The sequence below is a fragment of the Rhipicephalus microplus genome, chromosome 1 (genome assembly GCF_043290135.1).
Source record: "Rhipicephalus microplus isolate Deutch F79 chromosome 1, USDA_Rmic, whole genome shotgun sequence".
In the NCBI taxonomy this organism is placed as follows: domain Eukaryota; kingdom Metazoa; phylum Arthropoda; class Arachnida; order Ixodida; family Ixodidae; genus Rhipicephalus; species Rhipicephalus microplus.
In genome coordinates this window covers 60,822,454-60,840,251 of record NC_134700.1, presented here as the reverse complement: position 1 = coordinate 60,840,251, position 17,798 = coordinate 60,822,454, and the positions used below count along the sequence as shown (strand labels likewise).

General features: G+C 43.1%; 1 protein-coding gene across 1 annotated transcript in view; it reads left to right on the top strand.

The window, feature by feature from the left end:
- Positions 1 to 7,526, top strand: part of LOC119178007 (putative nuclease HARBI1) — a 123,089-nt gene extending 115,563 nt beyond the window's left edge. Inside the window, 1 exon segment of the mRNA XM_075872647.1 lies at positions 3,651 to 7,526. Within this exon segment, the coding sequence (XP_075728762.1) occupies positions 3,651 to 3,668 (18 nt within the window). The 3' untranslated portion in view covers positions 3,669 to 7,526.
- The last annotated feature ends 10,272 nt before the right edge of the window (positions 7,527 to 17,798 follow it).

Sequence of the window (17,798 nt, the reverse complement as noted above, 5' to 3'; positions counted from 1 at the left end):
CCCGAATTCAGCAGATCACTTCCGCAGGAATCTGTGTAGAAGAAACTTCACGAATAAGAAAAATTGCCATCCACCCATTCGCATCATGAAGATAAAAAGACAAATCTTCTTTACAATTGGTCGAGTGACAGAAAGACTTTAGCTCTGTGTTAATAGTGATAACTCAGGATTTTTATGCCAAAACCACGATATGATTATGAGGCATGCCCATAGAGGATTCTCGTAATGTTGACCACTTGCGATTTTAATGTCCACTAAAAGTACACAGCATGCGAGCCTTTCATACAACTATGAACCTTAGACCACATTTGACACAACTGTGTCATACCACCCCACTTATCCGAGTCTGTACGCCCATTTCTGAAACTGTCCACCGCAATAAAAAATGCTGTTGCTTGCACCCGTGTTCAGAACCCTCAACCACTGATAACAAAAATCTCGTTGGCACGATGACCACTGGTTTTCACTTTCTGCTTCATTCTCGTGTGTGCCTTTGGGTCCCAGCTGTTGCTACCGGCTTATCCTCCAAGCTTGTTTCCGAATAGTCTATTGTGACATTGCGCAGACATTATCTGAGATGAAACTGGTTACATCACCTACAAAGCAATTAATATTGTAGTTAAGAGCAATGCCCAGTGCATACCAACCAAGTCTACCGGATTGGCCGGGAGACCCCCCGATTTCGACCGTTTTTTCTGTTTGTACAGTTGTCATGACAATCTTCTGGAAATCGAAATTGTGCGTGGTCTGGCCGCATTGACAAAAAAGAGGTTTAATCCGCTCCAAGCTTTTTGAACCTACCACATTTTATGAAAAAATGAATTTAGGAGGCGTCCATTAAATGTGCAGCAGAATCTCAATGATGCAAAATCGCAGCACATACGACTCATTTGACAAATGTCCCAGCCGAATTGCACTATGTCCATCGCTATGGTGCCTAAAATACGTTGGACCTAAATTTTAATGTTCCGAACACATTGCCTCATCGCGGCGGCTGATACATATTTCATTATGGAAACCATTGAACTAATGCCAAAAGCAGCGTACTAGAGACTTCGGAAGTATGCGTGCGACCGGTGCGTGCACTGTCTTCTACAGTGCGTGTGATTGTCGTCGCCACAACCTCTGTGGACGAAACCGTAGTCGTTCTTGACACTATCATGTATGGCGATGACGTAACTGACAGAACCCCGAAAGTATGCCCGCGTCCAACGCTCAAGCAGTTAAAGCAATGCTGCTTTCTGCAGACTCTGGGGACAAAACCACTGCAGATGAGATCGTAAATTGCAGAAAACAACATAGTTTTAAATGAGCGTGCACAGCCAAACGCACGGAGACCGAAAAAAAGTTTTAATCACCTGAACGGAAGCGCTTTCACTGTCGAGGAAATATTGGGATCATGGTACGCCTAGCACAGTTTCTAAAGGCAATGAAAGCGCTGTTGCGTGTTCTCAAGCATACAGGATTGCCACACCGCGATGTTCTAGTCGCCAAGGTACTCGGCCGCTGACCTGCAGGTCGCGGGATCAAATCCCGGCTGTGGCGGCTGCACTTCGGATGGAGGCAAAATTGCTGTAGGTCCATCTGCTAAGATTTGAGTGCACGTTAAAGAAACTAAGGTGGTCAAAATTTCCGGAGCCCTCGACTACGGCGTTTCTCTTAGTCATATCGTAGTTTTGGTACTTAAATACCACATATCAACCAATCAAAGCATACTGGACTGATTCATCCGCTGTTTGTGCAACCGAACGCGTTTGCCGCAACCGCCACGGTAACGCGATAGCGATCTGAAGCTCCGAAGGAACCCGGCTAGTGCAAGGCTAAATTAAAGGCAATAAATGTGTGAATACATAGCCAGACGCGTTTTATCGCTTCTGACAAAAGAATCTAGCAGTGAGCAAAGCTTTGACCAGCACTCTTACGGCTGCCAGCTGCACTGTCCTGTCTGTTCGCCTGTGTCCCACGAAGACATACGCGAGTTGTTTCGGCACAAATAGATTCTGCTAGTTGTATTGATTCTTTTGGACTCTCACCTTTGTGAAAAACCCTATCCTCGGGTGTTCGGCCACCCCAAGGCGCTATACGACGGCAACGCTCATGTTGGCACTTGGGATTGAGACCCACCCCCGACAACCTCTTGTTTTTCGCGATGTTTTAAAGACGATAGTCCTTATTGGGGAGCTTCGGCGGAAATATTTTTGTCTGCCTATCTGTCTGTCTGTCTGTACATTTCTGTGTTTGTCCTCCCTTAAGGATACCTCAAATCGCACCAAACAACTGTTTGGTGCCGTTTTGTGCCCACCAATATTGCTCAAAATTCAGCGTGCATAGTTGTGTGATCGTCAATTAAAAAGCAATTTTCGCTCATATCTGAGACGCCAAAACAGCACGTTGATGTTTTGTATGTGTGCCTTTATACTATAAGGGGCACACACAACTAACTGTAAGGACTGTAGCGTTTATCGCGCTGTGCTGACATTGCAACGCGATGCTTGTTTCCAACGCTTTGCTACGGTGAGGTGGTGGCAACTGCCCGTCACTTTGTGTTCTGCATCATCTCCGAGACAGGCGCTCATCTTTCTCCGCGGGTGCGCCAGCCCTCGTACTTGAAGATAACTACCAGATGGCGCTCTTGTTTACCGTGCCTTGATGCGCTCGTTCCCCTCCGCTACACGCTCGAGGCACTCTAACGCAGCGCCTCCAGACTACCAGTCACCAATTTTCTTGCGCAGCACATCAAATAAACGGTTCGTTCTCTCTCCCCACACGCAAGACTATTGCATTTCGACGAGATTTCCACAGTAACATGCAGATACTGGGCCATTTTTATGTTTGTTTGTTTGTTTTTTTGTCCTTGAATTTTTGGTGCCGAAAAAGAAATAGGGTAAAAAAATTCAAAGCAATCCCCTGACCCCCCACCCCTACTCCCCGTTTTGAAAATTTCTTTGGAATCCTTGAACTTGGAAGGAATGGCAGTGCTGCCACGACATGGACCAGGCTTTGCAAAGCCCCAGCTTAAAATCTTCATACTCAATCTCTCGTCAAGAGGATTTACGCGGTAGTGTTTTGTAGGAAATTTATTAAAACTGTGTGTGATACTCATTTTATGATCAAGACAGCATATATGAGTTTTGTCATAAGTAAGCTAAGAGTTTTTGAGAGGTACCAATTGTTTTGGAATGAAAGACCACAGCATAAATATGAGCAACAGTTACTCTGCCATTTAACAACAAAGAGTCGTGAAAACTTGGCGCAAGTTCGAAATGTTTTAGTTATGACCGCACATAGAGTGTGTGAATGATGTCAGAACATCATTCACACACATCTTAGTCAGGCAGAGGTAATCTGCCTTTAGTCTCTTGAACCTAGGCAATCATTGTTTTTGTCTAAATAAACAGTGAATGAATGAACATATAAAGCTGCCAAAAACTACTGTGAAGTATATTGCGAATAAAACTTTGGACCAAACAAAATTCGTGCTATATTGGTACCAAGTGTAATGTGTGAAGTGATAAACAAAACTAAGACGTCTCCTGATTTGTCTAAACTTTTTGATTGTGTTGTGACTATCCAAATTTTCTCGACAGTGTGGGCTTGGCAGCATGTGAGCAACGCCTCACACTCACGTGATTCGCTTGCTTTTCGTGCAGGCACTCACCCTGACGTGAATGCCGACATTCTTCCATGGGCCGCCTTGCGTAGTCGATCGAGACCCGATGTTAATGGGCCACCAGCCGCAGCATCCTTCGACTACAGCAGTCTTCGTTCAAACTGATCCTGGCTCCGGAAACGAGGGGCATGCACATGAAGATTTTCGCAGACACACCCCTGCCTACGTCATCGCTCAGCTGCCTCGTGTCCTTTTTTTCTCTGGATGCTTCGCTGCTGCGTCGACCTTTCTGACGTCACAGCAGCACTATATAGGCCTGAAAAAACGTCGCCTCTTTCCAGTGGGCTTGGCCGCATGTCAGCGAGGCCTCACGCGATGCGCTTGCCTTTCGTGCAGGTAATGTTTTCATATTCTCTCTTCACCTCTCGTACCTAATACATGGCATTACTCGTGCTGCCAAACCCACGGTGTTTTATTGCCATGATTTGTGAGTGTACTCGTGTTATTCTTAACCCCTTGCTTCTAGCCGGCCTCATTGAGGGCAACCCCGGTCCTAACACTCGATCCACTTCATTACAGCCATCTGATGACATTATGTCAGTGCTGATTGATATTCAGGTCAGACAAGCAACACTCTTAGAAAAAATGTAAGTAATTCACCTAAAGTTATCCGAAAATGACAAAGCTCTTGATGACATAAAGAAAAGACTAGGGGAAACAGAGGGCGTTTGTTCTTCAGTCGCCTTATTCAAAGAACAAATCAATGAAGTTTGAGGCATGGCATAGCAGAGCACCAAGTTGTTTACAAATTAGGCTATGAGACTGGACGACTCTGAAGATCGAGCTAGACGCTCAAATCTAGCGTTTTGGACCAAAAGACAATGAAAATAAAACATGGGAGCAATTAGAAATGTTAATAATTGATTTCTGCAGCACGAGCCTTGAAACTTCTCTGCAACCAAAAGACATAGAGCGCGCTTACAGGTTGAGCCGATTTCGACCAAATTACAATCGACCCAATATTGTCCGGTTTTCCCATTTCAAAGATAAGGAGGGCGTATTATGAAGAAGCGTGCGACTCGAGGACAACAACTTCAGGATTACAGCTGACTTCTTGCCAGCTACTGGCCTTGCTCGTGAAAAGGTATTGGAATTCGGTAAAAACCAGCGAAAACATTTCAAGCTCCGTTATAATATAAAATTACGCTCGAAAACACTACTTACCTTTATATTTCTACTGAGTAGAAGGTCATTAGACAGCCACGGTAGCAATCACATAACTCTTCTCAGCGAGAATCTTCACGAACAACTCTGTCTTTTGTATACACGAACATAAGAAGTACCATGCCCAAACGCGACTCACTTTCACTCATAGCAGACAACACTGACTGGAGTTTCATAGTTCTTACTGAAACCATTAAATTCATTCGTTTCAAACGCGGAACTACAGTGCTCCTTCACTGATTTTGTCATTTTTTGGCGCGACCAACAAAACAAACGTGGTGGCGGTGTCATGACAGCCACACATAACGGCGTGCAATGCACCATAGTTGATGTACCGTGTTCATTAGTAATCTTGTTTGTGCATCGCCAAGCGTCTAATCCACTTGTTGTAATCGGAGTGTGTTAACGCCCGCCTGATGCAGATGCATCTTTCACAAATCATTTTCAAGATGCCATCTATTCTGTCACAACTGCTTTTCCAAATGCCCCCTTTATTTATTTGACCATTTCGATTTTCCAGGAATAACATGGTCAAATGTAGCACTAACTCCATCAAAACACAACGCTGAAACTGAATTCTTAATCTCTTGTTTATTATTCGGCGTATAAAAACTTATCTGTCAACCTACTCGACAAACACTACACTCATCTACCATTCTAGACCTATTGCTTGCGCCTCATCCTCATAATTTTAGTATTGTGTCACATTTATCTGCCATTAGCGATCACTCTGTTCTTCATTGATTGATTTGTGGGGTTTAACGTCCCAAAACCACCATATGATTATGAGAGACGCCGTAGTGGAGGTCTCCGGAAATTTTGACCACCTGGGGTTCTTTAACGTGCACCCAAATCTGAGCACACGGGCCTCGACATTTCCGCCTCCATCGGAAATGCAGCCGCCGCAGCCGGGATTTGAACCCGCCACCTGCGGGTCAGTAGCCGAGTACCTTAGCTACTAGACCACCGCGGCGGGGCACTCTGTTCTTCATACAACCTTTTAGCACTGCTTACCAAATCCCAAGAAAATAAATCAAACAATAAGATTGTACGATAAGTGCAACTACGCAGCTATAAACGATGAACTCGCAGCTCTGTCTCAATTCCATCTAGCCAATTTTTTATCCGCACTGTCGAAACAAACTGGCACCTATATTGAACTAAACTACAGCAACTTATAAAAGCTTACGTTCCCACTGCCACCTCATCCATAAGGTCAACATTCCCATGGTACAACGCCTCACTAAAACGTCATAAAATAAAAGGAAGCGTCAGTTTCGTTCCGCTAAGCACTCGGACACCCAGTGCGCATAAGAAAAATACAAGGCAACAAGAAGTTTTTTTTTATTCTCTCGCAGCTAAAGGCAAGCGTTCTTTCTATTTTTCTACCTTACCTCATATGCTCCGAAAGAACTGGTAAGCAGTTTTCAAAAACAATTAACCCTTCATCTATTGCCCCTTCATCAAATATTACACTACGAGACGAACATAATGTTTCAATTCCTGAACACTTTACTGCGCAAGTACTGAATGAAACCTTCTGTTCTGTATTCGCCATAGAACCAGACGGTGACCTTCCCCATGCCCTTTCTGTATGCCACCGACCATGTCCAAGTTTATATTTTATGTCAATGGTATTTGCAAAGTCAACGAATCATTAAAGCTCACTTCATCAATGCGTATAGATGGCATTAGCACAAAAATATTGAAGAACACTAAACTTGTAACATGTTTATTTTATCTCACATTTTTAAGCAACCGCACTCATCTAGAGTTGTGCCTCAAGACTGGAAGGTAGGCAAGCTCAGTCCAATACCAAAGAAAGCTAACTCGCACTCACCCAAAAACTACCGTCCCATTTCACTCACAAGTTTATAGTGTAAAATAATGGAACACGTAATCTATTCCCACATAGTCAACTTTCCAGCACCTCTTGATTCTTTTTTCATAAAAACCAACATGGCTTATAAACATGTGTTTTATGTGAAACTCAACTAGCTCTGTTTACCAATGACGTTAGCTCTAGTATTAATGTATATATACCCACAGACGCACTCTTTTTAGACTTTGAGAAAGCTTTTGACAAAATTGCTGTTAGGCGCTTGTTCTTAGAACTTTCCTGCCCGAACCTTGACCCATTAGTTTTCCATTGGATCTGTGACTTTTTAACTAACCACCAGATAGGTTTTATCTAACCACGCTAATAGATTTTATTCGTTTTTACGTCCCGTTATTTCAGGCGTGCCACAAGGCATGGTTCTAAGACATTTGCTTTTTCTCGTATATAATTACTAACTGCCGATTAATATTCCCTCTAACATCAGACTTTTCGCCGTTGATTTTGTCATTTATCGCCCAATCAACAACATATCAGATGTTCATGAACTTCAATATAACCTTCATGAAACTGGAATCTGGTGCAAAACATGGTTAATGTCTTTTAACGCAAACAAAACGTCCTTATTCTCTTTTCATCGTCGACAGTATTACCCATTTCCCGCATACTTCACAACAAAAACTCATATTTCAGCCCCGCTGCGGTGGTCTAGTGGCTAAGGTACTCGGCTGCTGACCCGCAGGCCGTGGGATCGAATCCCGGCTGTGGCGGCTGCATTTCCAATGGAGACGAAATTGTTGTAGGCCCCTGTGCTCAGATTTGGGCACACAATAAAGAACCCCAGGTAGTCGAAATTTCCGAAGCCCTCTACTACGACGTCTCTCATATTCATATGGTGGTTTTGGGACATTAAACCCCACATATCAATCAACGCTTAAATTTCACGTGTAACTTAATACAAGTATCGTGTCCATTTTTGTTGTGACTTAACATGGTCTTTTCACTTAATGCACATCAATAATGAAGCAAACTATGCTCTTGGCTGCCAGCGCCACAACCTTCATCTAGCTCCCACTTCTGTCAAACTACAAGCTTATCAGACACTAATCAGACAAAAACTTGAATACGCATGCTCTCTTTGGGACTCTCATCAGAGTAACAATACTACAACACTTGAAACAGTGCAAAGCCGGGTGACAAGATTCATTTTTTTTAGATTATCCATATAAGTCAAGCGTAACCGAACTTAAATCTCTTGCTAACCTCGCCACCCATTTGTCGCGCCGCTTTGTTGCTCGTCTGTGCCTCTTTTTCAATTTCTATCATGAATCATCCCGTTCTCCCAACATCAAGCCAGCCCATCGTCATGCAGACCGCATAAATCACGGGAAATCTGTTTACCGGCTAAGTGCTCACACCACTGCGCACCTTTCATCCTTTTTTGTCAAGACCGCACAAGATTGGAATGGCCTTCATCCTCACGTTGTACACCACTCCGGTATCATCAACTTCAAAGCAGCAGTCGAACATTTACCCCTTTAATGCATTGCATTAGCCCACCCTTTTGTGCAAAAATAATTCGTTCGTGCCTTTGAGGTATTGTTAAGAAATATACTTAAATAAATAAATACTCTAAAAACGGATTGTCTGCGTCAGTCGAGAAATCGCTGGATCATGGAGGCACCATCAAGACAATGCCTCGAGATATACTGCCTTTGTTATGGACTTCCTGATGAAATATGGCATAGCACAGTTTTTTCACCCACCCTGTAGCCGAAATGTCGCTCATCCAGACTTGTTCTGTTTCCCCCAACGGAAAGGGCTATCAAAGAACAGCACCACAGCTAGGTCCGAGCCATTCAAGAGGTCATGACGAGGTTGCTAAATAGCATTTCAGTTTCTGTGTTCAAGAAAGCTCCATTGATTGTCAGTCCTTGAAAACTATATTGGCACATGAAGGGCGTTATTTTGAAAACTACTCAGTTGATGTGTCAGAGTAGCGAATATTTTTTTTGTAAATTCGGTGCTACCCTTTGGACAGACCTAGTAGATGCACTCATCAAATGAAGCCAAGTTTTCCGCTTCAATGCATGTCTTGCTCATCACAAGTTTATAATAATTTAGAGAGAGAAGGAATATAAGAAAGGCAGGGAGGCTAACTAGAATCATTTGTATCTATGAAGTTATTGATGCATCTAACTTTTTGACTTTGTCAGGAACTTTTAAGTTGTGAAATTCGCGCCGTAACAGAACTGGGCACTAACAGATAAAAATGAATTCATGCAGCGACTGACTGCAGCTTTCATGACAGAAACTATCGGCATCTTTACACGACATATGTTAGCCTGCACAATGTCGTGCAACTTTATTTTATTTCTTTGTGCAAAGGATGCACTGTTCAGACTTCTGCCATGAACTAATTCCCTATTGCATTTGTTTTTACTGATGTTAGTATTTCTCTTGCACTTGTCAGTGTTTTGAGCTCTGCTTTGGAAGCGGATTCTTATAGCTTTCCATTGCTGTTTATGCGCTTGAGTTGTGTGCATTTATTGCTGTATCTTTTTTCACTATCTTGAGCAGCACACTGTGTTTCCTGTTACTATGAACGGTGTTTTTTATTCTTTTTCCAGCTATTAAAAGCTTTTTAACACTGCCTATAACAATTTTACAAGCACATCCTAATTTCTATGGCTGTTGGCCACACTGTTTTAAGTGACGCTTCTTGCACTCTGAAATGAGTATGAGCACGCTTCTTTTGAATGCTCAGCTTTAGGATTCTTAAAACTAGATCTCATCATTGAATGCTACCGCAAAGAGTCAACTTATTTAGTTTTCAAGTACAAAGTCTATGCACTGGCTGTGGTTAATCTCATTAATGAAAGTGTATGAATAGTTGTGCAAGGACGAAATTTGCAAGTGGTTTAGAGCATCTACAGGCAGTTATATTGAAATTTCCTGCAATAAAAGTAGCCAGAGATTGTGCATTTTCACAGCTACAAAGGTTGACCAAATTATGCTTGACAATAGAACGACCACTATACAGCTTTCTGTATTACAGTTCTTAGGGTTTTCCGAAGCACAACTCATAGTGCTGTAGTGAACAGTAGCAATATTGAAATGTTTGCACAATATCGGTTGCACATACTCTAAGAGAAGATTATAAACGAGTTTATTCTTCGCCACAGTGCAAATGCACAGGACTGTTTGTCCTCTCTTTTAATAAGTGTCAAAACCCATGCATTTCACCTTGCACCTAAAACATAACAGTCTTGCGAGTTCTGGCATCCCTCTTTTGCCTAGCCACAAAAATTGAAACGCTGTGTTTGGTGTGGATAAAATCGTCGCTACAGCCATGACTCTAGAAAATGGTACTTTGGGTCAAATTTATGTCTGCTGGCACAACAAATGCTGATAGATACTGAACAAAACTACATAACTGAAGAACACTAAGTAGCAAAGGTGTAGACAATGTACATGACGCCCTTTCACACACCTTTTGTCAAACTGGCCATCTTCTGCAAATATTTAGTAAAAAACAAAATCACCAACACGCCATATAGTCAGAACTTTTTACCTACCGACTGCCATGTTTTACTTGAATTAAAAGGACATTTGTACGCAGAACAGTTCTGTTCAATTGAAGTGAAATATGAAGTTCAGTGCATTTTCAAGCACATGGCACAAAGCAGATAAAACGCAGGCATTGTAAAACATTCAAAGCATCTACAAAATTGCATCAGACGATACAGCGATTATTTAAAAAAAACAAAGCATTGTTCAGTCTAAATTTAGAACTATTGCAGTTGTAGAGAAGCCTTGGAACCCTGTAATAGATCACCCTTCCAGTGGCTATAGCAGACAATGTTGCCTTTTTTCTGCTCCACCAATTCATATGTCACGGTTGACCCCAGGAGAAGCTCAGTAGTTGAGGTCATGTCTTTTTGTTGAATGTCGCTTCAAGAAACCATTCTCGAAGAGTGCCACACTGTGCACTGCAAGACTAGCGCTTACCACCTGCATACGAATACTTTATTGGAACAGTTAAACTGTACGCTCACGAGGCGGCATGCTCTCTGGTACATTGCTGCAGATCACACAAATGGGATGCCATTCAGCGCTTCATCACCTACGTCTATAATACCACCGCACAGTGCACCACTGGTTTTTCACCAATGTATGGCAAGCACTCGTCGCACACAGTCGACATGAAATTGCTACACAAGCCGTAAACATCTAAGTGCACACTGATATTTGCCGCGCCACACTTGTTGAATGGCATCGGGAGCATGCCAAGGCCTTTACTTTGCATGAAGAAGAGCGTCGGAAGAGTATTTGCGGAGACACCAATACTCCGCCCCTGTTGCCCCTGAGCTCTCGTGCGTTTCTAAGTCCCTATGCCACTAATTGGCCTCTCTTCAAAACTCCCGCCCCAATAGAAAGGCTTCTTCTGCGTCATTACACAAAAACTATGGTTAATAACCTGATTGAAACCATTGAACGATCTTTGAGCCTGTGCTGTTGAGCTTGAAACATTGTCAACAAGAGAGCCTCAAGGTCTACTATGACACGCACATAGTGATAAATAGGTAGTAGGTTACTGAGCATTTCCATTTTTTCATCTAGGGTACTTGTATCGAATCCTTGAAACTCTATTTAATCGTCCTCTTCATCGCCTTCTAGTGGGTTGTCCTCTTCGGCATCTTTTGAGGGAACACCGCTTGTGTGGAGAGTCTGCGCTCAATCTTGACTGTCACCATTGGGGTATATTTCTGAGTGCCACTCGATAAATGCCTTTACAGAGTGAAGGAACCACAGCTTTGTAATGAAAAATATAAAATATATCTTACTTTTGTGGTGTATCTTGTGGACCACTACTTCTTTATGATATAACTTGTAGTAACACTGTCATAATGTATATGTTAGTGTTATTGGTAAGGTATTTATTGTATCATACAGTGACGTCTAATGCTATACTTGATAAAGCGTAAATGTACAAGAACATGAAATTAAGAGGCAATGTTCAGTATTTGTACGTATGGTCAATGTCTGCTTACTGTAAATTTACCTCGTTTACCGTTTACCACGTTCATCGGAATAGAGTGTTGGGCTAGTCAGTGCTGTGTGTCTGTTCTTGTTCTTTGTCCTCATATCTTGTGCTACAAATTATTAGAAGTTGTATGTTAGTTTCCTTTTGTTTTATTTTCCAGTATGTCATTTTTTTGCATCAGAAATATGCCTGTTTGTGAAACTCTATTTTTATCTTTTGTTTTAGCATTAAAACACTGTTTAAAATTGCAGAGCAATGCATTTTCTAGGTTGATTAAAACAGCAAGCAGTAGCTCAGCAACACTATGATGTAAATGTGGGAGGGAAACCCTTCACAATTGTTTGTGTCTATTTCATGTGATGTGTCTTGACATTAGAAAATCGCACTTATAGCTCTATCACCATAAGCCCTCATGTGGATTGTCATTTAGGTCTCTTATGTGCATGGAATGCTAGAAGACATTAGGCAGTTGCATGCATTTGTGAAATCATATTATTAACTGCGTTTGTAAAATTATATTAACTCTCACTGCATTGAATTTAGGCCAAAATGAACTTTTGTGTCATGAACATTCATTGAGACCTTTATGTTTAAGGGTGTACCGACACGAATTTCGAATATTTTAGGCTTGGTGCTCTAGATATAACCAAAGGTGTCAAGAGACCTTAGAAAAGCATCGAATATATTTTCAATACCGCCACCATAAAAAGAAAACAGGTATTTACTTTCGCTATCGAATGAGGGTTTCGCAGTGACGCCTAAACACAAGTCTCACATAGCGAGGAAGCTGCCACTCGTTAAATATTAGTGTCAGCTTTGTCATTTCCTGTTATCGTCGCATACGGTTCACGTAAATGAAGATTACATTTCCATTCAGTGACTTGTGCGACCCAGGCGAAATGTAGATCGCAAACTTCACAAACCCACTCAGCTTAGTTGCCTTAATATAACGGCCATTGTGATCCGGCTGGCGATGGCCTGCACATCCTATAGCCGGCGGTAAAATCAATGTAAATAATTTTATACGTGTTTTACGACTCCGGTGTGTCAAGGGCGTAAATGGGAACGGGCATCATGGAGATGAACAATCTCCCTTTGGGGTGCCCCAAAAGCTAGTCAGTTTTCCTTTAAAGTATTAAATGCGAATCATTTCCTAATGAACTTCGGTGACTTTGAGCGCCTCTATCTGTCTGCCTGTCTGTCTGTCTGTCGGTGTATGTATCTATACATATATATCTATATATATATATATATATATATATATATATATATATGTATATATATATATATATATCAATATACATCAATCTATCCTTCTATCTATCTGCCACCTAGCAATTTTAGCTTTCCAGACGGTTTAGATAAGGCTATCAATATCAAAGTTGGTATGGCATAACATGACTGCATGAAGAACTTATTTCACTAGTCATAACATGAAAATCATGATATGTATGTCATGAATGTCATGGCTTACTTTTCATGATCCTGCAGCTCATGCGGTGATTTCATTCACATGGAAAGTTTCAAAACTGGTATGGCACGGCATGATTGCGTGACAAACACAAGCGACAGACCCTAACATAAAAATCATGACATGCGTGTCATACAACAACATGTCTGCGTTCCATGCTCATGGTCCACTCGCAGCCGTTTTGCTAGCGTCACATATACCAAAGTCGGTATTATGCGAAGCGAACGGACGACATAGTTAAACGACACATCCAAACATGATAATCACGACAAGCGTGTCATGTAAATACATGACTACATGCCACACTGATGATGCGCTGGCGGCTGTTTCGCTAGCTTCACATATGCAAAATATAGTATTACGTGATGCCATTGGATAACGAAGGTATGTGATTGGTGCAAACTTGATAATCATAAGATGCGGGCCATATGAGAACATGACTACATGCCATAGTGAAGTCGCGAATACATTTCGACGTGACACGGGACGCTTGGTCGCCGGCGTTTATTTAGTCGCGTCACACCGGCGTTGCCACGATAGGCGCCGATCCTGCCATATACTCGCAGGTGCGTGCCGCGCTGCATTGCTTTGACGCATGCGCGTTGCAGAGATTCCGGCGTCCTTCCATCATGAAAAGACGGAGACGCAGTGTTTTAACGCACCGGCGCGAAATGCAGCAATTCGAATTCCGCAAGGGTTGCCGTCGAGCCACGCCGACGGATGCAAGGCGAGCCTGAGTCAGACTAAAGAGTACTCGCGTTTTGCTAACGTGGCGGTGCTTTGCCCAGCGTGCCCGGTGTTTCAACGCTACATTGGAGTATATTGGGCCCTTCATGATGCGCTCAGGGCGGTTTCGTTAGCTCCACATAAACCAAATTTGATGTCGGTGTTACGTGACGTCAATGGATAACGAAATATTAGACTGGCGCAAGCATATTCCTGACACGCATGCCATGCAAGAACATGAAAGTATACCACGCTCATGGCGTGCTTGCAGCAGTTTCGCTAGCTCCGCATGTACTAAGTTTGGTATCATGTGACGTGAATAGATTACAAAGGTAAACGACACATCCAAACAAGATGATCATGACACAGAAGACATGTAAAGCGTAATTTACCTCCACTTCGAAACGTTGTGATGATTTTAAAGGGACATATCAACATGTCACGTTCGTGCTTCGTACATCGATTGCCACTGTACGTGGGATCTGCCAATTTTTCGCTTTTTACTTCATGTGATGTGCCTTGACATAGTAAACCGCAACTAAGAGTCTGAGTAGTGCTGTTATCAGAAGTCCTTATGCGCAACGCCACCTTATAGTCTAATGTGCATGCAATTCACAAGAACATTAGCATTTGCAGGTCTAATGTCAATCTAATGACTCATCAGGTGTGCATTAGGTCCGTTTTTGACTCTGAAATTTTATTTCCATAAGATCAAGATTTTTGCCATCTATTTATTTTATTTGCATTGTTCTTAACTTTTTGGTCACGCATTGGAGATGATTTTTTCTCACAACCATCGAGATCGACGCTGACGCCTAGATTTCTGCAAAATGAGCTCTTCTCTGCATCACGTTCATATTTAGCACTTGACAGTTAACCAAAATGTTTAGCATTTAACTGGAATGTCCATCATGTAGAAAAGTTGCGGCCTATTTTCACGCCCCGTTCAAGTTTTTCGTATATCGAGAGTAATTCATAAGCGTCCTCATTTGTCGAAGCGCAAGTGTTTTCATAAAACTCAAAAATGTGGGAACACAGGCTCCTGCGGATGAAGTAGAAGCTATATATAAGGAAGGTCATGATTATGATGTCGATTTGCTTTTGCGCCCTTTAAAACAGGGGTTGGGGTGTACAAGGTATGGGTGTATTGGCACCATTTACCGCATGAGTGCCCGACTACACCTGCGGCACCCCGAGTTAAGAAATTTTTAGTCTCGTCAGACTTCTTCCTCTAATTTCTGCCGCTTTTAGATATACCGGATAAGCAACACACATTGAACCGTAGACATGAGCCCCTAATTTTGCAAGGAATTTAACGTATACACATTGCCCACACTTAGCTTATCTTTTCTTGGTGTCTGCAGAGGATACACCTACTTGCGTGGCCTAGTTTCGCAAGCTCCATAGGAATTGAAGGGGGCACATGCACTGCACACCGCGTGTTTGTCGAAATTCAGAACACGCCGGTCGCTTGGGGCATGTCGAAGCATCTTTGGTGGACAGGCGGCTTCTTTTTCACCGTTCATCTTTTTCTCCCCACCATAGTTGCCACATTTCCTTTCTGCCATACATCTCCTTCTACGATGTCGCTGCTGCTAACAGAAAGCCTGCGACCACCACAACACTTCATTTCCCTGTAAGCAGTGAGGCTTTCGGCAACCGGCGACTGGGCAACCGCTATCCTGCTTCCGGTCGCTGTGAGAGATAGCGCTCAGGACGCCCGATACGCCGTGTTCGAGGAAGAACGTCAAAGACGCCGCCGTCTTGTTCACTTCGGCATTTATTTTGATAGTTATATTGTCAACCCTGAACACCGTCTTGCTTTAATGCTAGAAAATTGCACGCGACACAGACAGAACAGATGAAAAAGGGTAGTGATGCAGAGGCTCAATTGTTCTTGGACTGTTAGATTGCACGCCATGTTGTGGATGACACTGCGCTGAGTGCCAATAAAACCTACAGAGAAATTTTCCCACAAAGACATGACACGCTGAAAGATCGAGGGCCATCACAAGAAGACGTCGAAATAGGCCTCTCAGAGAGGAACAAGGACAGTGACTCGCTTGTTAATGGCTGTGACTCTCTTTGACAGATCCATAGAATTGCGGTGGCTATGACACGGGGGAGAAGTGTGCGGAAATTTACCTTCTTGTTTTGAGCGCAAAAACTGTGTGTTTTGGAGACAGCTGAGGAGTCGACACGACCTCTTCAATTTATGTAACGGTGCCCATCCTGGTGTATTCTTCGAGCAGTAGCTCGAGCATGATTTTTCAAATATTGCACAGCATAATAAATGACGTTTGCAGAAGCCGTGTTACTTTTTCTCAGCAGCCCCTGCACGCATTCAATTTATGTAGAGGCGTAGAAGGGTCATCTATAACCTTATTCTCTCTTATCTATGAACTCCAAAGGTCTGTCACTTTTTTCACTTCATGCACTACGGTAATAAATTCTGCATTAATTTATTTAAAAGAAAATTACGAGTTTGTAGTTAGCACTGTGTACATGAGACAGCCAGGTATGACTGCAAACATAATTTATACTCTGCTGCAGTTATTTCGCAAAACTGTAACCGGCGTTATTACCAAAGGCAAAATTTTCTTACCAGTGAAAGTCGTGACGCTGAATTAAGTTCAAAAACACTCTCTACAATATATATCTCGTTTGAGGCAGGTATCTTTACAGCAACCGAAAAGTGAGTAGTGTCTCATTTTTGTTCAGTGCATAACTGACTGAAACGACTTGGGATATGCCGGGTCCAAACTTGTCGGGCCCGGGCCTGGTATGGACCCTACTCAAGAACACCGGGCAGGGCTCGGACGGAATCGAACATTAAGTTTCCAGGCCTAGCCGGGTCAGGGAAAATTGGCCCGTGCAGTGCTCGATAGTCAGTAGCTACAATGATCTATTTACTTCCGCAAGTCGACGTTGGGAACGGCCCCAGGAGGTCAATGCCAATCTGGTTTTTTGGGCTGGTTTTTTGGGCGGTGTCTTTTGTCGCTGACAGTCTCCGCACGGACTTACGTAGCGAGAGACGTCGGCGGCCAGGCACGGGCAGTAGCACTTTTTTTCTATTCTTGCGAAAGTGCGGGAAAGACCGAGGTGTCAGCTGTCGTGTCGTCATGTAGAGCCTGAAGAATTTTTGGTGGCTATGTCGAATGTACAATGATGAGATAGCTGGCTGGGGCCGGAGAGAACTTTTTAACGAGGAAGTTGTTAACATAAAAAATAACGCCAGTCCTCGCCTGTATACTTGCGGGACGAGAGTAGTCCGGCCCTCTCGGTATTCCACCAGGCCGCTCTGTTCGAAGTCGGCTCGTTGTCGCTCGATGAAGTCGTCGGCACTTATATTTCTTAGGAACCACTCATCATCTTGATCGTTTTGTGGTGATATATTGACGGGGGCACGAGGCAGGCATTCGGCGTCAGAGTGTTCTCAGCCGGACTTGTACACGACGGCAACGATGAATTCTTGAAGTATTAGTCTCCAGCGTTGGAGGTGAACTGAAGGGCTCCTAATGTTATCGAGCCAACAAAGGGTGTGGTGGTCGCTCACAACTTTGAAAGACGCGCCGTAGATGTGAGGGTGAAACTTCGACGCTGCGCTAAAGATGGCAAACCACTCCTTTATTTGTTGTGGAATAAATGGCCTCGGCCTTCGATAGCTATGGGCTAGGGCAACTAATAACCCTTTCCATGCCATCGGTCATTTGCACAACGGTGGCGCTGAGTCCTACGTTGCTTGCATTTGTATGTACTTTTGTTTCGTCACATTCGTTGAAATGCCCTAGTATCGGTGGTGTTTACAGGCTTAGTTTAGGTTTCTGAAAAGCTTCCTATTGTGGCGTTTCCAAGCTGAATTCAACGTCGGTTTTCGTGAGGT